We start from the raw sequence: 22155 nt of genomic DNA, 5'->3' as shown, positions 1-22155 counted from the left end.
ATCTCTCTTCTATGAGGGCAAGATAAGGTAACACAGGGTCTCTTCAATGTTGGGGCACATCAGAAGAGAAAAACAAAGACTCAATGTGCTTTAAGTAGGACTGTGAGGATTCTAGAACCCTTCAGCCTGGAGAGGAAAATCCTCCCCCAACCCCTCATCCCCTGAAGAGAGTGAAAGGTTTTTACTGTTTTCCTTTCATCTTACTCCATTCCACACCTCTTTTAGCTGGCTCCCAGCCAGCAATTCAGAGAGCTGTTTCCTGTGCACTAAGAGAGCAGATTCCAGCTACTCCTAAGGAATGACGTTCATAAACCAACAGATGCCCCAACCACATTCTCACTAAGGGGCTGGGGGCTTCCCTTCGTTTTTCTACACCCACTTCTTCAAAGGTTTAAGAAAATTACACTGATCATTTAAATTTTTATTATATGAAAACAATACACAATTAATGTAGAAAATTTGAAAAGTACAGAAAAACCAGAGGAAAATCACACCATCCAAAGATAACCACTATTAACATTTTTGAGTATGTCTTCAATCTTTTTTATCTGTTCTATGCATACAAGTATATACTCATATTTTTAAAAATAAAATTGAGGTCACATAATATACACTTTTTATAACCTTTCTAATATTCAAAGAGCATTTTTCTTTCTAGTCAAATGTTCTTCTACATGACTTTTAATGGCTGTGCAGTACTCCACCATCTGGATAGATACACAATAATTTACTTAAGCAATCCCCTATTACAAATTTTCATTATAGCAGAAAAGGAATGAATTCCCAATCAAATAGTTGCTTCTCATTTTTCTCTATTGGAATGCTGGGATGAACATCTTATAACTAAATCCTTAATTATTTTCTTAGGATAAATTCCCAGACATAAAATTACTAGGTCAAAGGACATGGAAGCTTTTAGGGTGTAAGATACATATTACTGAATTGGCATCCAAAAGGCTGTACCAATTTATACTGCCACATGCAATATATGAGAGTGTTATTTCAGTACTCTTTTGCCAATGTTGAGCCTTATTTTTTTGTTATAGTTTGCTAAAGGAAAAATGCTTTCAGCTATTATATATTTGCTTTTCTTTAATTACTAATAAAGCATGCATTTCTTTCATGGTTTTATCCATTTGAATTTCTGTTATGAATTCCTGTGTATGTCCTTTCACACCTGGCTCTTGCTCCTTGAAGCTGCTAATATAAATACTACAGGCTGGGGAAAAGGTGGAAGTAGGAGGGTGAAGCCACAGGACACTTTCCTATGGTTCCACATCTCTGAGGGAGGCAGAAAGACTGGAGAGAAATGATGAGTGAAGTAGGAGATGGCTGGAAGCTTGTTGTGGACAGAGGCTGGCTCTTCTTCCTCCTCTTGGCGTGCTCCTGGCCTTCATGGGCCCCTCTGCTGGATGTCCAGATAGGGCCCTGTGCTGTCCAGGCTTGGTCCTTCACTGGTCTCTGTGTTCCGAGGCTGCCCTTCCTCACCTCTGCTCCATGACGGGTGAAGATGGCAGAGCCACATTCCCAGGGCTGGAGGGGGACACTGGCCAGTGAAGCAAAGAGGGGAAGAAACGACGGAGGCAATTGTCCAGGGACGCAGCCATCTTTGCAGCCTATGAGTTGACTCAGTCTACCCATCCCCCCTCTACTGCTGTCCTACACATATCTTGCCCCTCAGTTTAGGCTACAGAGCGGTGGGGCTCAGGGGTCCACTCTCATCTACATCTTTCAGTTTCTCATAAATGGACAATAAGATAGACCTCCCTGCACATCTCCTCCCACCACATAGAATAAATAGCTTCCTGTAGACCCTGAACTTGGCCACCTTCAGGCAGGGAGACTGGGCCAAGGCTGAACAACATCCAAGCCTGAGTGCAAGAGTAAGAATGGATCAGGAGCTGGAGGTGGCAGATTTGCACTGCCTGGTGCCCAAAAGGGGATCACATCCCATACCCCATTTCCCAGGGTTCCTGGAGGGGAGAATTTCCTGCCTACACAGGCCTGAGCTGAGTCTTACACACAATCCTGGAAAGCAAAGTGAGGGAAGAAAGAGCAGCAAGCAGCAGCAGGATAATATTATCAGGGGGCTGGACAGTGGCTCATGTCTATAATCGTAGCACTTTGGGAGGCCAAGGTGGGAGGATTGCTTGAGGTCAGGAGTTCAAGACCAGCCTGAGCAAGAGCAAGACCCTGTCTCTACAAATAATAGAAAAATTAGCCAGGCATGGTAATGCATGCCTATAATCCCAGGTACTAGGGAGGCGGAGGCAGGAGCCAGGAGGATCGTTTGAGCCCAGGTGTTCAAGGTTACAGTGAGGTATGATGATGCCATTGTACTCTAGCCTGGGTGACAAAGTGAGACCCCGTCTCAAAAATAAATAAATAAATAAAACCCTTGAATGCTATCAAGGGCTGCTGCCATCCTGCTTTGGATGGCAAGGGAAACCCTTGCATAGTGGGAAGCCAGTATAGAGACTGAGCTCCTCCTAGTCCCTTACATTGGTCTAACCCCAGCTCCTCCCTCCAACTCCCTACCCTCCCCAGCTCCTGGAGTTACGGTGTCAGTGATGGGGAAGGGACAACAGCTCATATGAAAGGTGTTTTGTTCCCATCCCCAGGTGGAGAAGAGCCTAGGCTCTGAGTCTGCACAGGTGGGCTTCTGATTTCCTCATGCACACTCATCTGTGTGGTTCCCTATCTCACAGGTGGAGAAATTGAGACAGGAGGTCTAAGGATCTCAGATATAGGTTAGTACCCCTGAATCCAAAGTCTGGGCCAGTCTAAGGAAATACAGGGAAAGGTAAGAGCAGAGGGATGATTGCTCAGATCAGAGTTTCAGTATCGCCTTTTCCCTGAAGAGTAAACTTACTTTTGGACCTGACCTGGAAAGGCCAGTAGGGAAGAATGGGAGATAAGGAAGGAGGATCAAGAAGGAAATCTGGGTAAAGAGGTAGATAGTTTTCTTCTCTCCACTTCTTCCCGTTGTCGCATGAAGACCAAGTAACCTTGGGTAGTTCAAGCCTTCCATTCCCCAGTTCAACCAGCGTCTCTAATCTAAAACTGCTCTCTTGCTGAGCCAATCTGGGTGAAGGCTCTCCAACTGAGCAAGGTTCCCTTTCCCAAAAGGTATCATCACCCCTGCTGTTTACACCTTCCCAGCCCCATTTCTGTCACCTTCCAGATGATGGGGAGAGCAGCTACTCCTCTTCCTCTTCCTCCTCCTCCTCGAAGTCAGGGGCAGAGGGCAACAGTTCTTCAACTGGCAGCTTTAGCTGGGTCAGGACATAAAGCTTGCCACTGAAGAACTACTGCGGCTCAGCCAGGTGAGGATGTGAGAGGATCAGGCTCCTAAAGGGAAGGGGAAGAAAAATGGAAAAGATCTGAGCAGGACTATGTCACAGGGACACTGTCCCAGTGGCCATCAAAGTCTCGCCCCAGTAGACCTTCAGCCTTTTAGTGAACAGTTCTTGCCTCAGACCTGGGCCTGCAGGAGTTGTTAATTTCAGTGAGAAGCAAGAGGCAGCTCTAAACACACTTCCCTTGCTCCTCTTTTCAGAACTGGAGGCTATAGAAACCCAGTCCTGCTCTTGTCCCCCATGCCGTAGCAACCCACACCAGGGGCCCCAGCCCCCTCAGCAATCAGACAGAGCAGGGATCCTGGACACACCCCACCAGTCATTCAGGTACTAGGTGAGAAGTTGTACCTCAATTCCAGAAATGGAAGTTCAGTGATCAGCCCAACTGACTTGTTCCCAGGGAGTTCAGCTGGAAGGAGAGTCTGGGGGGCCTAGATTGGGGAAGAGTGAGGAAGGGAGGAGGTATAGAGTTTGGAAGAAGGTCAGCAGAGACTCCCTGGACTGTGAGAGAGAGGACAGCAGCCCAGAGGCTGAAGGGGAGGGAGGTATGGGTAGGGTGGTTGGGCAGCTTCCCCAGGACTCTCAGATGCCAGGCATTCCGCTTGCGCATTCCGGGTACATCTGGTATGAATTCCAAGCTGTCTGCCGGCCCCTCCATGTCTGAACTTTGTTCCAAGTTCCAAGCCCCGCCCCCACAGTTCCAACGCATGAATCAGCAGGAAAAGCCGGGCCCTGCAGCATGGCCTAGGGAGGGGGCTGGGGGCGTGGCAGGCCTGAGGGCTGTGAGTTGGGGAGGGCGGGTCTGTGCTGACACTCGGTCCAAGGGCATGGCCCATGCCAGATTGAGGGGCCAAGGCAGCCTTGCCTTGGGATTTCTACACTCAGAGGGTAAGAAAGATTGAAGGGTGGGTGGGGTTCAAATTCCAAAACCTTCCTGGGAGGCATGAACTTTGTGGTTATCTTTCTTTTCCTAGGTGACCAGTCCAACTCTGTCTGACTCCCCTCTGTCTGAGAGGGCTCTATTCAGCCCACAGGACTCAGCAGCTGCTAAGAGTCCGTGCCAAGCAGGTGCCCTTGGCTGCAGGGCGGGGTGGGCCCAGGGCACTGACCCTCTGACCAGCTGCTCCATCAACCTTTTGGCACTCTGACAGCTCCTAGTCCAGTCTGACAGCCAGGATGACAGGCCAAATGAGTTGGAGGCTGGAACTAGGGCCGAAGGGAGGTGGGGGCAACAGCCTAGCGGAGGCCACAGGGAGGGGCCAAGAGTTGGCCGGGAGGTGGGGAGAGAGGGAGCCCAGTGATGACTAACCCAGGAGCCCCACCCAGCCAGCCGGCTTCCCAGGCGGTCAGGGCCAGGCCTGGGCTAGGGGCCTCACAACCGGACAGGCTGGGGGGAGGTGCAGAGGTGACCTTCTCTCGGCCCAAGACGGCCAGTTAGTCTGAGGAGGGGGGGTTAGAGTTTCCAGGTCCTCCTCTTGCCCGCTTTCCCCGCCCAACCGCGGTGAAACCCTAACCTTTGGGTTGCATAAGGCCCCCGCACCGCCGCCCCCTACTCCTCTCCCCTCCCCCCTTACATAACATCCCTAGGAGGGAATGAGAGGAGGGGCCGGCCCGCCCAGCGACCCCTTCCCTGCCAGGGCGCCTAACTGGCCCTGAACCAGTGAGTGCCAGTAGAGGCAAAGCACCTCCCGCCACCCGCTCCGTACAGATCTTCCCCAGGCTAAATGGCCGGCTCCCGTACCCTCAGACCAGAGGGCGCCTAGGTTAGCCGCCCCCGGCCCTCCGGCCCCCCGGCCCTAGTCTTCCCCCCAGCCACTCCGCTGGACCTTCCGCCACAACTCCTGTCCCGGATTCTTTCCTTAAAGCTCCTGACACACTACTCCGACCAGTCCAGGTCCCTGTCCCCGGGAGCGCCCCTGCCCTCGCCGCCCCCTCTCCCCTCCCCGGAAGGGCAGGGTGTGGCCGCCAGAACCCTACTTTCACCCATCACCCCGTTACCACGGTTCCCCCCGTGTGACCGGGTCGCCAGCTCACACCCACCTGGTGCTGGGTGTGGGGGTTGCTGAGGGCAAGGGAGCAAATCACTGCGTCAGCTCCCCACGGCCGGCGGCGCTGTCTCTTCCCAGCGCCCAGCACACACCGGCTCCAGTCTCCGATCAGCTGGCGGCGTCGTGACGCACAAGCTGCGATCGCACCGCCCAGGGCCAATCACCGCCCACTGCTGGGCAACGTGACCACACCCACTCGGGGGCGCCAGCACTTCGCCCTGGTCCCGCCTCTCCGGACGCCTGGGCTCTGATTGGCAAGGAGGCCACCCCTTTGCCGAGAGAAAGTGCGCTAAGCCACGCCCACTCACTCGCGAGCTGACCAATAGGCGAAAAGGTGTGGCCAGCCCTCCGAGGAAGGGACTTGCTTAGAAAAGCGCTACGTCAAACCAGAGTCCTAAAGAGCAGAAGAAAGTAAAGGCGAGTGTGTTTGCAGTGCACACTGGTTAATGTAGTTCTCGGTCTGATACCCCCATTCCCAGAATCCAGCGCGCTGTGTGAGTTGGCATTTTTAAACTGATCTCTGAGTCCATCCCGGTGAGGTCCTTAAAGGGCTCTAGCCCTTTTTGGAGCTGGGAGTGATGTTTTAGACAACCCCCAAACTGACTCGCTGCCCTTCGCGGGAAGTCACAGCTCTCTAAGGTGGAGCAGGCGGAATAGCAGGAGTGGGCAAAACTGAAGGTGGAAATCAGCCCCCAAGGCAGCAGAGATTCTTCTGTTGGGCTTCTGGGGAAGGGAGGATTGCTCACCTCGCCCAGCCCCCGCTTTCTCTGGAGAGATCTAGTCCAAGCCTCCTTGGGGGCCCTTCCTAACCAGATGAGCCTTTTCTTGTAGATGTCTCGTCCCAGTCGGAGAAGAGCTCCAGACTCTCTCAAGAGGTAGCTTCCTAAATTAAGATTCATTGCCACAGTCCTCACCTTAGGGTAGAGGAAATGCTTATGGTCAGAAATTAGGGGACGGGCCGTGCCAAAGTGCAACTGATCCGCCATCCCATCCTCTGATTCACTGCCCCCCCCCCCCATTCTGTCCGGCCCTCCCAAAGCTCCTCACTTACTCGGGCCTACTTAGGGTAGAGATTTCAAAGGTGGAGGCCAATGAGGAGGCTGCTCCTTCCCCAGGGGCCAATCAGAGTCTAGAGGTGCGGGGGATGGGCAAAAACTGAAATGAACCCAATGACTTGGCAAAAGCTGCTGATCTGCTTTTTTAAAGCGGCAAGCGTAGGACCTAGCCCACCTCATCACTCGCCCCCTCCACCAGCACCAAAGAGAAACATGTAGACGGGGATCCATCACTTTTTCCATAAGCTCCAAATTGGTGGTGACGGTAACAGAGCCGGAGAAATGAGCCTGGAGTGTGAGATAGTTCCTTCTGTGTTGAATACGGTCTCCGCCGGGTAATTCCTATGGTTCCTTGGAGCTCCAGAATTCTGAGCCTGTGTTCAGAACATTGTGCCTTTAAGGAAACTTCCTGCCTTCCGCCCCAGTAACAGCTGATTGTTGGAAAGTGTGACCTCTGGGGACGAATCAGCTGTTACCACATCCTCCTCCTAGCCTGCCCTCCTCCATCCCCTTATCCACTCTCTGGGTGGTGAGGGAAGGAAATGAAACCCCAAATATGGGGGACAATATTTGTATGCTCTTTCCTCTTCCCCATCACTCCAAGACGGTCTCCCCACCCCCACCTGCTCCTTAGTTCTTCAGAGGTTCTGAGCTTGGAACGAGAGGTATTTCCTGTCAGCAGTCAGCTCAGACTCACCCACCCTTGTCTGGGGGGTGGGGGGGGGGGTGGAGGCCAGTACTGGGGAGACCCAGCGTGGTGGCTGGCTGGGTGTGTTGGTGCTCTAGGAATGGGTACTGGGGAGAGAACACTGAAGCTGAGAACCAAACCTAGGGGAGAGGAATGGCTATAGAAAGCAAACCTGGGGGTCAGAACGCTCTTTCCAGGCCAGTGGCCCCCTACTCCCTGCTCAAGTTGCCTTATTCCTCCCCAGACAGGGGTCTGCTGAGGGGGATTCCTAGGTCTCACTCCAGACAACTGAATCAGAAGTATCCGCCAAAGTTTTTTTTGAGACAGAGTCTCACTCTGTTGCTGTGAGTAGAGAGAGTGCCATGGCATCAGCCTAGCTCACAACCACCTCAAACTCCTGGGCTCAAACGATCCTTCTGTCTCAGCCTCCCAAGTAGCTGGGACTACAGGCATGCGCCACCGTGCCTGGCTAATTTTTTCTATATGTTTTTAGCTGGCCAATTAATTTCTTTCTATTTTTAGTAGAGACATGGTCTCGGTCTTGCTCAGGCTGGTTTCGAACTCCTGACCTTGAGCGATCCATCTGCCTTGGCCTCCCAGAGTGCGAGGATTATAGGCGTGAGCCAAAGTTTTAAATGGCTTTGCCCATTCACTCCACTTCTAATTGTTCTCAGATGTCACCTGCTCCAGGGTACTTTCAGCAGTACCCTGCCCACATGCCCACCCCCTACAGCAATGGTGCTAGTGTGGAGCTCCTCAAGCAATGCAGGTGGAGCACACTGGCCCCAGTAGCCAGAGGAAGTCCTACAGGAAGACCCAGGTAAATATTCTGCCCCAACCCTGAGTTGGGAGTCAGGGTCACCCCAGGACAAGCTTAGTGTGAAGTCCCAGGACTGACCTGGCAAGTCTAGGAGAAACTGAGCAGGGCCTGGCCAAGCTTGGAAGAACGAGAAGTCTCACTAGCTGCCCCCATTCTCCATTATCCTGAGCATAGAAATCCCATCCCCTTCCCACTCAAGGACCTTGGGGTGGCCCTTTTTCATCTTGTTCTGCTCACTAACTGCCCTCCTCCCTTGCTCAGGCTCTGAGTCCAGGATTTCTCAACCTCAGCACTATTGACATTTCAAGCAGGATAATTTCTTGTTGTGGGAGGGCTGCCCTGTGCATAATAGGATGTTCATCTCTGTCCTTAGCTTCTACCTTAGATGTCAGTAGCTCCCCTTACCCCAGTTATAACAATCAAAAGTGTCCCCAGACATTCCCAAATGTCCTCTGGGGGCCAAAATCTCCCCCAGTTGAGAACCACTGAGTTAGGCAAACTTGGGTTCAAATTCCAGCTTTTACTAGCTGTGAGCTTGTTAAAGATACTTTCCTCATCTACAAAATAGGGTGAATAATAAATCCACGGTTTGTTGTAGAGATTTAGAAAGTTATCTTTGATGGGAACACAGCCCTGAGTAAAGCATTATAAAAGCTATCCGTGTGCCAAAAATATTTGTATCTCCTTAATAATTTGAAATAAAAAACCATAAATAATTATGTTTGAAAACAGCACAGTACCTGGCACACTGGCCCACAGTTGGTGCACTAAATACTAGCTCCCTCCACTTTTTTTCTCCCTGCCAGATCAGCAAGAGCTGACCTCACTCAACATGGGCTGACTGCTGGGGTAGTTGCAGCCTCCTCTCTGACTATATAAGACATGACCTCCCAGAAACCCAAAATTGAAGTTGGTCAAAGGGAGTGTCTAATTTGGGCCCCAAAGCCCAAGGGTGCTTGAGTTGGAATTCAGGGGGAGCTCTTGTGGAGGTAGGGAAAGGGAAATTTGGGAGTAGAGCTGTTATACAGCATTATTTCTCAAGATGTGGCCTGAAGGTTTGCTGCATCTAAATTACCTGGGGGTGCCTGTTAAAAATTCAGATTCCTGGGTTTCACTCCAGTCTACTGAATCTGAAATATCCTCTAAAGTTTAAAACCATTGTGCTAGGGCTCAGATCAAGGAAGGTGTTGATGCCCCAGAAATGTGAGTACACTAATGCCCAGCATTGCAAGGACATCTCTATTCTAAGGAGGGGAAAGAATTGCCAGAGGTAGGTTTAGGTACACTCAAGGTCACTGCTGCAGTGTAAAGCCAACACCACTAGAGGGCAGGGTACACACAGACTTGCAGAAAGAAAAAGTAGTGCCTGCTCGGTCTAGGTAAACTGAGACCAGAGCCATGACCAGGTGGACCGAGTTCTATTGGTACTATGAAGTGGGCACTACCTCCTGACCATCAAAACACACCCTCTGGTTTCAGGTTCTTAGATCAAAGTTGGGAATGAGGAATTGTCACAGAGCACCTCATTTCCCAGGTGAAAAAACAATAGTGCACAGCCACAGCCAAGAAGTACAGAGAACACTGGTTTTAGAATAACCTAGGCCTGGGTTTGAATCCTGGCTCTAATGCTTCTTAGCTCCTTACATGACCTTGAGCAAGTTACCTAAGGTAGTCAATCAGCTTTCTCATCCTAAAATGGGTATTAAAAATATCTTCTTAAAAGGGTCACGGTGAGGAATACATAAAACAAGGTATGCAAAGTACGTAGCAGGTGACTGGCTCCTGGTAAGAGCTCCATAAATGGTGGCTGTAAGTTATTACTGCCCAAGGTCATATGACCATGCACATCAGAGCTTCCAGCTGCCCTTTGAGAAAGAGGAGATAGATGGAACCAGATCATGGCTGAGCCATTTCTGATTTCTCTCTTATCAAACCTTTAGTTTCTCTTAAGTGCTTTTATGGGACCCTCACACCTCTACACCAAACTCCTACAAGAAGCAGACTCTCCTACGAGTGTGACAAAACAACAACAACAAAGAGCCAGTGGTTTCACTGCAGCACTCTGTCCTGCAAATCAGTCAGAACTAAGACCCCTTGAAGGAGTCATGTAATTTTGGTGGCAGTTCTCTGGCTTCAGTTCCCTCTCCTGTGCTCAACCCTCCCCCCAGCCATAGTGGCATCTGCAAGGCTCTGACCACAGTTGGCGGGCTCTGTGGCACCGCAGAGGCAGTGCTTCAACAGGAAGTCTTGAGGAACATTTCCTCCCAAGAACTCCAGGCCTCTGGGCCTGGGCCACTTCTCTAGCTCAAATGGTTCAGTTAAAAAAAAAAAAAATCCGTGACAGGGCTTTCAGAAGGGAGGGCTCCAGGGCAGAAAGAAATCTGGGCACCAGCTTCAGTTTCAAGTTTCCATTCTGCCACTCATGCAAGCCTCTTTGGCAGCTCTTGGTGATCACCTGTAAGATATAAACAATAATAACTGTCTTCCCCACCTCACAAGAGTGTTGTGAGGGCTAAATGGAATGTTACTGATGACGTGCTTCAGAAAATTAAAAAGCTCCTTCATTTGGAAGGTGGCGTGGAGGCGCTGAGGGGACTCGATGTCGAAAGTCCCAGCTCAGCCACTGGTTGTGCAGTTAACACTTTCCTTAAAGGTTGACATCTCCGGGAAAAGCCTCCCTAGATCCGAGTTCTGGCGGGTGCAGGGCGCCGGGAGGGGAGGGGAAGTCAGCAGGGTCCTCTTCCAGCCCCTGGGGGAAGCGAAGCCCGGAGCAGGCCAGAGCAGAGCTGTAGGAGAAAGGGCGCAGAGGCCGGTGGGCGGTGGCGCGGGCAGGAAGCGGGGTCCCGCCCGGCCCTTTCGAGCCACGTGCGGTTGTTTCCGTGCCGGGGCGATCACGTGACCCGCGTCAGCTGACCCGTCACGGTGGAGCCCGGCGCTGGCGCCCTGCAGCCCCTGCCCTGCCGCGCTCCGAGCGAGCGCAGGACCCTGCGGAGGGGTAAGAGCGCCCCCGCCCGCCCCTCTTCTGTCGCCGGCTCTCCCCTGCCACCTCCACCCGAGTCCCTGCCCCGCGCCCATCCCAACCCTCCCGGTCTGGCACCCGGAAGCCATCGCGAGGAGGGCCGTGGCCGGGCTCAGCCCCGCGCTGCCCCCAGGCGGCCAGGAGGAGATGGCCCAGGGGAGCAGGGGGCGGGAAGTCCCTCTTACCACCCGGGCCGATGGCTGGTACCCGCCCCCAAGCCCAGACATGGAGGAGCTGCTCCGGAGCGTGGAGAGGGACCTGAACATCGATTCCCGGCAGCTGGCGCCTGCCCCGGGGGGCACCCACGTGGTGGCCCTAGTGCCCTCGCGCTGGCTGGCCAGTCTCCGCGAGCGCCGGCTGCCCCTGGGACCCTGCCCCCGGGCAGAGAGCCTGGGCGAAGCGGAAGTCAGGACTCTCCTGCAACGCTCGGTGCAGAGGCTGCCCCCGGGCTGGACTCGAGTGGAGGTGCACGGGCTGAGGAAACAGAGACTGTCCTATCCGCTGGGCGGGCGCCTGCCTTTGGAGGAAGGATCCTGCAGCCCCGAGACCCTCACTCGCTTCATGCAGGAGGTGGCTGCCCAGAACTATCGCAACCTGTGGCGCCACGCATACCACACTTATGGGCAGCCCTACAGTCATAGCCCTGCCCTCTCAGCTGCCCCTGCCCTGGACTCTGTAAGACAGGCTCTGCAGAGGGTCTATGGTTGCTCCTTCCTGCCAGTGGGTGACGCTACTCATTGTCCGCCATACACCAGAGATGGCCCCTGTCCCCCTCGGGGCAGCCCTGCCTGCCCCAGTCTTTTGCGAGCTGAGGCCCTGCTGGAGTCACCAGAGATGTTATATGTGGTACACCCTTATGTGCAGTTCTCCCTGCATGATGTGGTCACCTTCAGCCCTGCCAAGCTGACCAACAGCCAAGCCAAGGTGCTTTTCATTCTCTTTCGTGTGCTGAGGGCCATGGATGCCTGTCACCGCCAGGGGCTGGCCTGTGGGGCCCTATCTTTGCACCACATCGCTGTAGATGAGAAACTTTGCAGTGAGCTCCGACTGGACCTGAGTGCTTATGAGAGGCCCAAAGAGGATGAGAATGAGGAGGCCTCTGTAGTAGGGGATGGAACTGGCATGAAATCTAGCGAGGAGGGTGGCGGGGGAGCTGGGCTTCCCACCTGCCAGGAAGAACTTAGGGGCCTCGTGTTAGATTGGATCCACGGCCGCATCAGCAACTTCTCCTACCTCATGCAGCTGAATCGGTTGGCAGGTCGGCGGCAGGGGGATCCCAACTACCACCCGGTGCTGCCCTGGGTGGTGGACTTCACCACGCCCCACGGGCGCTTCCGAGACCTGCGCAAGTCTAAGTTCCGCCTCAACAAGGGGGATAAGCAACTGGACTTCACATATGAGATGACGAGGCAGGCTTTTGTAGCAGGTGGTGCGGGTGGCGGGGAGCCACCTCACGTTCCTCACCACATCTCAGACGTGCTCTCAGACATCACATACTACGTGTACAAAGCTCGGCGCACTCCCCGGTCGGTGCTCTGTGGACATGTCCGCGCGCAATGGGAGCCCCATGAGTATCCGGCTAGCATGGAGCGTATGCAGAACTGGACCCCTGATGAGTGTATCCCTGAGTTCTACACGGATCCCTCCATCTTCTGCTCCATCCACCCTGACATGCCTGACCTGGATGTGCCAGCCTGGTGCGGTTCCAGCGAAGAGTTCGTGGCTGCCCACCGAGCACTGCTGGAGAGCCGCGAGGTGTCCCAGGACCTGCATCACTGGATTGACCTCACCTTTGGCTACAAACTCCAGGGCAAGGAGGCTGTAAAGGAGAAAAATGTGTGTCTGCACCTGGTGGACGCCCACACTCACCTGGCCAGCTACGGTGTGGTGCAGCTCTTTGATCAGCCGCACCCCCGGCGCCTGGCTGGGGCCCCTGCCCTTGCCCCTGAGCCTCCGCTTATCCCCAGGCTATTGATCCAGACCATCCAGGAGACCACAGGCCGAGAAGACTTCCCAGGACAGCTTCCAAATGGTGTGGGTCAGCTGGTTTTAGAGGCCATGCCCTGTGAGGCCAGCTGGACCAGAGACAGGCCTGTGGCAGGGGAAGATGACTTGGAGCAGGCCACAGAAGCTCTGGATTCCATCTCCCTTGCTGGGAAAGCAGGGGACCAGCTCAGCTCCTTCTCTAGTCAAGCCTCCCCTGGCCTCCTGCCTTTCTCAGTGGCCTCAGCCTCCCGAGCAGGTCGCAGGAATAAAGCCGGTGGGGCCGAGCCTGGGGAGGGGGAGGAGGGGAAGATCCTTCTTCCTGAGGGCTTCAATCCCGTGCAGGCTCTGGAGGAGCTGGAGAAAATGGGCAACTTCCTGGCCAAAGGCCTAGGGGGCCAGGTAGAAGTGCCTGAGCAGCCCCAGGTCCAGCCAGTGGTGCAGCTACAGGACCTCTTCCATCGGGACATGCAGGCACTGGGTGTCCTGTTGGCTGAGATGGTGTTTGCCACAAGGGTCCGGACACTGCAGCCCAATGCACCTTTAAGAGTACGATTCGAGGCTGTTCGAGGGCTCTGTACACGCCACCCCAAGGAGGTCCCTGTGTCTTTGCAGCCTGTGCTGGACACACTCCTGCAGCTGAGTGGATCTGAAGGCCCCGTGGTAGCAGAGAGGGGCAAGCTGGACCCCATGTTTGAGTACAGGCCAGTTTCCCAGGGATTGCCCCCACCCAGCCCAGGCCAGCTCCTCAGCCCCTTCAGCTCCATGGTTCCCTTCCCTTCATACTTCCCGGCGCTGCACAAGTTCATCCTCCTGTACCAGGCGAGGCGCGTGGAAGATGAGACCCAGGGACGGGAGCTGGTGTTTGCTCTGTGGCAGCAGCTGGGCACAGTGCTGAATGACATCACCCCGGAGGGCCTGGAGATCCTGCTGCCCTTCGTGCTATCACTCATGTCTGAGGAACACACAGCTGTGTACACAGCGTGGTACCTATTTGAACCTGTTGCCAAGGCACTGGGCCCCAGAAATGCCAATAAGTATCTCCTGAAACCCCTCATTGGTGCCTACGAGAGCCCCTGCCGGCTCCATGGCCGCTTCTACCTGTACACTGACTGCTTTGTGGCCCAGCTGATAGTGCGGCTGGGCCTGCAGGCCTTTCTCGTCCACCTGCTGCCCCACGTCCTGCAGGTGCTGGCTGGTGTGGAGGCCTCCCTGGAGGAAAGCAAGGGTCTGGTAGGGGCCACCGAGGATGAGGAAAGTGGGCTCCCAGGGACTGGGCCTGGCTCCTGTGCCTTTGGGGAGGAGATTCCGATGGATGGGGAGCCTGCAGCCTCCTCGGGCCTGGAGCTCCCAGACTACACGTCCGGCGTCAGCTTCCATGACCAGGCCGACCTCCCCGAGACAGAGGACTTCCAAGCCGGGCTCTATGTGGCTGAGTCCCCACAGCCCCAGGAGCCTGAGGCTGTGAGCCTGGGCCGGCTGAGTGACAAGAGCAGTGCCAGCGAACCCTCCCTGGGCGAGGAGCGAGCTGCAGACGACGGGGGTGCCCCTGTAGACAAGAGCAGCCTCAGGTCAGGTGACAGCAGCCAGGACTTGAAGCAAAGCGAGGGCTCAGAGGAAGAAGAGGAGGAGGAGGAAGGCTGCGTGGTATTGGAGGAGGAGGAGGGGGAGCAGGACGAGGTCACCGTGGCTTCTGAGCTGACTCTGTCTGACACGGTGCTGTCCATGGAGACAGTTGTGGCTGGTGGCAGTGGGGGAGACGGGGAGGAAGAGGAGGAGCCGCTGCCTGAGCAGTCCGAAGGCAAAGAGCAGAAGATCCTGCTTGGTGAGTCCTCAGGTCTGGGAGGTGTTGGTCAGGCACTCCTGTCTCCCTCAGCATTTGCCGAGTACCCGCTCTGCATCATGCAGTGGATCGAGCCAGATCCACGTGCAACACAGATGTAGGGCTGCCTTCGAGGAGTCCCATCTAGCAGAGGAGACGCCGCCGTGTAGACAGCCTTACACGTGTGTAACACGCTGTAGAGAACGTGCTGGGTTGCTAGTAGGGAACGGAAAATGTGCTTTTAGATCTGGTTTTCAGGGATCGGGAAGGCTTTCTTGAAAGTAGGGGCGGCTGAGGTTCAAGTAGCAGTATAGGAAGCAGGCAGGCAGAAACGATAGGGTCTGAAGTGGGAAGAGCATTCCAGGCTGAGGGAACAGTGCACAAGGCTCTGAGACTGTCACGGTCCATTAAAAAAGAGAAGCAGTGAGAGGCCAGCACAGTTTCACTGAGAGCACAGAGGGAAGAGAGGACAGAGGGGAGGTAGCCAGGGCCTGGCGAGGCCTCACTAAGGAGCTTGGGAAGCCTCACTGAGAGGGTCACCTTCCTGCAAGTTGTGCCTGAGGAGAGGTGCCGGGAACAGCCAGAGTCCGCAGGCCAGGGCCTGGGCAGCCCGGCCACTGCTGCGTGGAGGTGGTGGTGTGGGGCGGCCAGGGTTAGGCCTGGCTCCTTGGCAGAGCTGCAGCCAAAGTGGGCGAGGTGGGGAGGGAGGGGTGCGGAACCCTGTTATCCGATGAGCTCAGGGCTTGCTCCCGCCCTCCAGATACAGCCTGCAAGATGGTCCGCTGGCTGTCCGCCAAGCTCGGCCCCACGGTGGCCTCTCGCCACGTGGCCCGGAACCTGCTCCGCCTGCTGACATCTTGTTATGTTGGTAAGGCCCGTGCTCAGTGCTGGAGACAGGGCTTCCTCCCGGGCCCTCCCACCCTCTCCAGCCCTCTCTAGGGGATCCTTCCCACCCCCACTTCAAACCACCTCCTGGTCAGGTCCTGGGTCCCCGTCTGTAAGCTCTTTCCTTCCTTGGGTAGGGCATGGGGTGGACTCCGAACTAGAGCGAGCTAGAGTGGTTTCCACAGTGCGGAGGGGCTGGCCTCCCTCTTGCCCTTGCTTGCTACTCAAGGCAGCTGGCCTGTCCTTGGCAGGGCCCACCCGGCAGCAGTTCACAGTGAGCAGCGGCGAGAGTCCCCCGTTGAGCGCCAGCAACATCTACCAGAAGAGGCCGGTGCTGGGTGATATTGTGTCGGGCCCAGTGCTCAGCTGCCTCCTCCACATCGCCCACCTGTACGGGGAGCCCGTCCTTACCTACCAATACCTGCCCTACATCAGCTACCTGGTCAGTCACCGATCCGGCAGGCCCGGGGGTGTGGAGGCTGAGGACCTAAGGGCTGGCCCAGAGTCTCTGGGGCACCAGGGGGCCCATGGGCAGCCTGGCCCTCATCTGTCTTGTGGCCCTAGGTGGCCCCAGGTAGCACCTCAGGCCCCAGCCGACTGAACAGCCGTAAGGAGGCAGGGCTGCTGGCTGCGGTGACGCTGACGCAGAAGATCATTGTGTACCTCTCAGACACCACGCTCATGGACATCCTGCCCCGGATCAGCCACGAGGTCTTGCTGCCTGTGCTTGGCTTCCTCACTTCCCTCGTCACAGGGTAGGCCCCTACCCCTGACCCCACTGGAGGGGGAGCGGCTGAGCTGAGGGGGGCACCCAGGAGGGACTGGGGAGTTTAGGGGAGAGGAGGTAACACGGGGATGGTTCTCATCTTGGCTGTGTGACCCTGAGCAAGCCACACCTTTTTTCTGTGCCTTAGTTTCCTCATCTGGTTTGGATCAGTTGGCCTTTGAGCTCCTTTCGTTTAAACCTTTCAGTAGATCCTGGTCGAGTCCCACAGAGCGGAAGGCCGGGGCTCATCAGCTCTTGTTCCCAGGTTCCCAAGTGGGGCCCAGGCCCGGACTGTCCTGTGTGTGAAGACCATCAGCCTCATTGCCCTCATCTGCCTGCGCATCGGACAGGAAATGGTCCAGCAGCACCTGAGCGAGCCTGTGGCCACCTTCTTTCAAGTCTTCTCTCAGCTGCAGGAGCTTCAGCACCAGGTGGGCAGACCTGCCTGGCTGGGGCGGGCTGGGCAGGGGGTGTGGGCTCGGCTGACACCCTGGGCCTCCTGCCCACAGGATCTGAAGCTGGGTCCCACAGGCCGCAGTGAGGGTCAGCTGCCAGAGGTGGCCTTCTCTGATGGGCAGCAGCGGCCAGTGGACCCCACCCTGCTGGACGAGCTGCAGAAGGTGTTCACCTTGGAGATGGCGTACACAATCTACGTGCCCTTCTCCTGCCTGTTGGGTACTGCTCCGTCACGTTGCCTTGTGCAGCCTTTGTGGCTGTCTCTTCCTTTGACAGGCCCTATTCTCTGTCCTTCCCTTGGAGTCAGCAGTGGGTTTTAAGCACAGTTTTTTGGGGCAGAGCAAAGGGATTTGGCCTCAGACCCACATATATAGGGACTGAGCACCGGCGAGAGAGGTGCAGGAGCTGGCCTGTAGCATCCCTGGGGAGGGCAGCGGAGTCAGGTCAAGGTATTCCTGGTCTCCAGGAGCCATCAGGGAGGAAATGAGTGGCCTGCCATTTACGTGGCTTCCCCTATGGGCTAGGCACCGTGCTGAGCATTTCCATGTGTCGTCTCCCTGAATAGGGTGACTGCCCTGCGGTTAGATGTATTATCATCCCTCCACTGAAATGGAAGCTCTGGGAGGGCAGGGCACCATCTGTCTTGTTCACCATTCTATTTCTGATGCCCAGCAGGGCGCCTGGCACACATGGAAGAAACTCATGTGTGCACACTGACCAAAGGAATGCACATTTTACTGGAGAGGAAACTGAGGCTCAGAGATGAAGAATTTGTTGCCCAGAGTTGCACAGCCAGTACTTACTCCCTTCTTCTGTGGTTCCCAAGCCCTTGGGTGGGTGGTAGCAGCCACCTGCTATCTTCCCTGATCTTTGGACCTCTCCCACTCCCATGCAGGTGACATCATCCGGAAAATCATCCCCAACCATGAGCTGGTTGGGGAGCTGGCAGGGCTGTATTTGGAGAGCATCAGCCCAAGCAATCGCAACCCTGCCAGCATGGAGCCCACCATGCCCAGCGCCAGCCCTGAGTGGGACTCCCAGGGTGGGGGCTGCCCCCAGGATGACGGCCACTCAGGGACATTTGGCAGTGTCCTGGTGGGGAATCGCATCCAGATCCCCAATGACTCTCAGCTTGAGAACCCTGGACCACTGGGCCCCATCTCGGGGGTGGGTGGCGGAGGCCTTGGCAGCGGGAGCGAGGACAACGCCCTGAAGCGGGAACTTCCGCGGAGTGCCCACGGGCTGAGCGGGAACTGGCTGGCGTACTGGCAGTACGAGATTGGCGTGAGCCAGCAGGATGCACACTTTCACTTCCACCAGATCCGCCTGCAGAGCTTCCCAGGCCACTCGGGGGCTGTCAAGTGTGTGGCACCCCTGAGCAGTGAGGACTTCTTTCTAAGTGGCAGCAAGGACCGTACTGTGCGCCTCTGGCCATTGTACAACTATGGGGATGGTACCAATGAGACAGCCCCACGCCTTGTCTATGCCCAGCACCGCAAGAGTGTCTTCTACGTGGGCCAGCTTGAGGCCCCGCAGCACGTGGTGAGCTGTGACGGGGCTGTGCACGTCTGGGACCCCTTCACAGGTGAGCTGGCCCAGGTGAGGCCTGTTCTGTTGTTGCTGTCCTGTGCCCCGCTGGGCCTCTGGGAAGCTGAGGGTGGCAGTGTAATGATACATAGTTTGGGGAGGCCCAGTGAGACCACACAGAGAAGCAGTTAGGGCTTAGAATCTGTTAGACTTGAGTTTGAATCAGCTCTGCCAACTTACTTGCTGAGGGACTTTGAGCAAGTCACCTTGCTGCTGGAAGCATCAGTTTTCCCATCTGTAAAATGAGAACCAGAAAAACTAATTCAGAATATAATACACATAGTACATATTTGGCAAATGTTTGCTTGATTGTTTTTTTGGCATCATTATAGGGAGAAATGTTATTTAAAGGGGAAAGGGGATGGAGTAGTTGGGACCGAGAGGGAGGTGGCCTTGGGTCAGGGGCACCACATGAAGAGAGGAGGTTGCTCTGGGGACGGGAGCCTGGCCTAGCCAGGGAACCAGGAAGTTGGGAAAGTCATTTAGCGTTTTCTGAGATCCCTGGGGGATGGGAGGCAGCTATAGGGTAATTCCAGGGACTCGAAGGCCAGGCCTCCTCCCTTAGCTACTGGGACCCTAGATGTGCTGTGCCTTTCCTTCCCAGGGAAGACCCTTCGCATCGTGGAGCCGTTGGACAGCCGGGTGCCCCTGACCGCCGTAGCTGTCATGCCCGCCCCCCACACCAGCATCACCATGGCCAGCTCTGACTCTACCCTGCGCTTTGTGGACTGCAGAAAGCCTGGCCTGCAGGTTAGGGGGTGTCCAGTTCCCCGAGCACTGGCCTGGTTCTCTGGGGACCTGGCAGGGCAGAGAGATTCACAAAGAGAGAAAGCCAGGACGTTGTTCTGGGGCACTTGTTATCTTCTCTTTGGAGATAGATCACCTCCAGCGGCACACCCTGAGGGATGGGACTCTAGCCTGTGACGGGGGTGGGGTTCTGGGCTGTTCCTTTCCCTTGATGAGGGTCGGAGGTTCAGGCCTTGCTGCTGTATGGGCTTGGAGGGTGAGCAAGACCTTAGGGACAGCGGGATGGGGTGGAGGGTGATGCCTCAGTTCAGCCTCCCTCTGCCTGCAGCACGAGTTCCGCCTGGGCGGCGGGCTGAATCCTGGGCTTGTGCGCTCCTTGGCGGTCAGCCCCAGTGGCCGTAGCGTCGTGGCCGGCTTCTCCTCGGGCTTCATGGTGCTCCTGGACACCCGCACGGGCCTAGTTCTGCGAGGCTGGCCAGCTCACGAGGGGGACATCCTGCAGATCAAGGTGATGAGCTGGGTCCTCTTCCCTTCCTCACTGCCCAGCCCCAGCCCCTCCCTCTGCTTAGGGCTTACCTGCCCAGGGACAGGCTTGAGCTGGTCTTCCCTACACATGATCAAGGACTGATGGGCAGGGAGGGTGGCCCTCACCTGGGCCAACTCAGGAGCCAGCTGCACTACAGGGACCTAGGCAGAAGACAGGCCAGGAGGTGGGAGCCAGGGGCAGAACTGACCCCGCTGCACATGGAGATGTTCTAATGAGTAACTTTTGTCCATATTTGTCTTGCTTGGAGGATCAGGGGTCAGGCCCTGTCCGTGACCCAGTTCAGGTTAAATAAAGCTCAGCTAGGAGGCTGTTTACTGCCCCCAGACCACTGAGCAGAGTCCATGCCCCTGCTAGGCTGCCCTGGTGGGGGCAGGAGCCATCCTGACCATGGGAACCCTCCCCCCATCCTCAATCACAGGCCTTGGGGAGCTTCTCAGGGAGGGCCCGGAGAGGAGGAACATGGTTACTTGTGGGAGGATTTCTGCAGGCAAGTGGGACTTCCCTTCCGGCTTGGTTGGGGACCAGGAGCATGCCTTGCCACGCTGAGGGCAGGCTTGTTGCCGGCTCCCTCCATGGGCCCCAGGGAGACCTGGACTCCAGGTGCCTCTAGATTTCAACTTTCCAAGAAAGCGTCAGGAGGCCTCTGGGGTCAGCCTGGGTGTTAATCTTGGCTCTGCCACTTAGTGGCTCCCTGACTGGCTCCCTTACAGGCTCCCTGGCTCCCTGTATGATTACTTAACTTCTCTGAGCCTCAGTTTTTTCTCTGTAAAATGGGGACAAAGGCAGCATCGACCTCATGTGGTTGTTGTAAAGATTAGATGTGGTAATGCCTAGCACAGCGCCTGCTCACAGTTCTCCAGTTAGAGTGGTGACCGGGCTACTGACTATGTTACTATTAACCAACATTAATATGATGTGGGAAGATGGCAGCCTGTCACCCACTCAGGATGGCCTGTCTTCCCTGAAAGACGGGGAGGGAATCGGAGGCCTCGGGGGCATATGGGAGGGCCCAGGCCCCTGCTGAGGCTGTCCTCTCCCTGGGCAGGCGGTGGAGGGCAGTGTCCTGGTCAGCTCTTCCTCTGACCACTCCTTGACCGTCTGGAAGGAGCTGGAGCAGAAGCCCATGCACCACTACAAGTCAGCGTCCGACCCCATCCACACCTTTGACCTGTACGGCAGCGAGGTGGTCACCGGCACCGTGGCCAACAAGATTGGTGTCTGCTCCCTGCTGGAACCACCCTCCCAAGCCACCACCAAGCTCAGCTCTGAGAACTTCCGTGGCACGCTTACCAGCCTGGCCTTGCTACCCACCAAACGCCACCTCTTACTGGGCTCAGACAACGGGGTCATCCGCCTCCTGGCATAGGCTAGGCAAGGGCAGGCAGACATCCCCAGGGAGTCCATCCCCTCACCCTTTTTCCGCTAGCAGCTCTCTCCAGGCAGGCCCCAGGCCTCACACCCTGTGTACCCACGTGGCCTGCCTGCTATGGCCTCCAACTGGGGTTGGGAGGGGCATGGCCCCTGAATCCCCAGAGCCACCAGTGTTGCCAGAAAGGCTCTCATTCATGGCTTGGGGAAATGCTGCTACTAGCCAGCAGGAAGCAAGATGGAGAGCAGGAAGAAGCATCACTACCCTCACTTCTCCCCAACTCTACTCTCTGGGTCCACGTGGGGGCAGGGAAACTCCGGGAAGGGGAAGGGAGACTGGCCCTGCCCAGCCAGTCTATAACCAACTTCTCCACCACCCCCTTCCCGTTGGGCTTTCTCTGCCCCTGTCCCTCAAGGACAGGGAAGCTGCCCTGGTCCGGGGCACTGATGGTGCTTGGACTCCAGCCTAAGGAGGGCTGGCCGTAGTCCAGGAGTTCGGGGCCTTGGTCTGAGGTTTAAGTGTCCACCCAGCCAGGCCCTGCCCAGTGTAGGACCAGGAGGGAATAAAGGGTAGGAGCAGGGGAGGAGAGGTGGGCTGGCCAGTTGGTGCCCGCTAGGAGTGACCCCATGCCTTGCCTGGCCACCTCTAACCACAGTGTTTGTGCCTTGAGCTGAGGAGGCAGCCCTTGGGCCCAGAGCCCCTTAGAGAAGGGGTGAGAAGAATCATTCTGCATCTCAGGTCCCTGCCAGGGTCCTCACGTTCTGGAGCAGAGATGAGATCTGAGGGTTGGCTCCAGCTGCCTCCTCACTATTTGCAATAGATGTAAATATGACCAATAAATCCTTTGGAAGAGCCATGGAACGGAGTGTGGCTTGTCTTGGTGGTGGTGGCAGGGTGGGGAAAAGTTGAGGCCAGCAGCTTCCAGGGCAATGAGAAGGGGGTGAGGAGTAGGGCAGGAGGGTGGGGAGGTAGCCTGATTATTGATTGCTCCCTGGGCAGCAAGG

General features: G+C 55.9%; 2 protein-coding genes and 2 long non-coding RNA genes across 7 annotated transcripts in view; 2 read left to right on the top strand and 2 right to left on the bottom strand.

The window, feature by feature from the left end:
- Positions 1-22155, top strand: part of SERPINF1 (serpin family F member 1) — a 351983-nt gene that overhangs the window by 297748 nt on the left and 32080 nt on the right. The gene's annotated exons all lie outside the window — the stretch shown is intronic.
- LOC105857985 (uncharacterized) lies at positions 401-5552 on the bottom strand. The gene is made up of 4 exons (XR_001147925.3): positions 5400-5552; positions 3708-3790; positions 3178-3351; positions 401-1546 (listed from the first exon to the last, which is right to left on the bottom strand). It is a non-coding gene; the product is annotated as an uncharacterized LOC105857985 (long non-coding RNA).
- Positions 10878-22012, top strand: WDR81 (WD repeat domain 81). 2 transcript variants are annotated; one of them, XM_012740789.2, is made up of 10 exons: positions 10878-14797; positions 15555-15662; positions 15931-16121; positions 16244-16434; positions 16711-16876; positions 16955-17120; positions 17797-18486; positions 19093-19238; positions 19564-19743; positions 20828-22012. In XM_012740789.2, exons 1-10 carry the CDS (start codon positions 11137-11139, stop codon positions 21146-21148), a joined length of 5820 nt encoding a protein of 1939 aa, XP_012596243.2. In that variant the 5' UTR covers positions 10878-11136; the 3' UTR covers positions 21149-22012. The 2 variants fall into 2 exon arrangements, 1 of the variants encoding a protein (XP_012596243.2); XR_012913040.1 differs by lacking the exon at positions 20828-22012 and having other exon boundaries at positions 10898-14797; positions 17797-18500; positions 19564-19694.
- On the bottom strand, positions 18483-20033 carry LOC105857986 (uncharacterized). Its single transcript, XR_001147926.3, has 3 exons — positions 19812-20033; positions 19503-19731; positions 18483-18723 (listed from the first exon to the last, which is right to left on the bottom strand). It is a non-coding gene; the product is annotated as an uncharacterized LOC105857986 (long non-coding RNA).

The sequence above is a fragment of the Microcebus murinus genome, chromosome 18 (genome assembly GCF_040939455.1).
Source record: "Microcebus murinus isolate Inina chromosome 18, M.murinus_Inina_mat1.0, whole genome shotgun sequence".
Taxonomy (NCBI): Eukaryota; Metazoa; Chordata; class Mammalia; order Primates; family Cheirogaleidae; genus Microcebus; species Microcebus murinus.
Note: the sequence above shows the minus strand (reverse complement) of the source record. Positions and strands in the feature narration are given on the sequence as shown.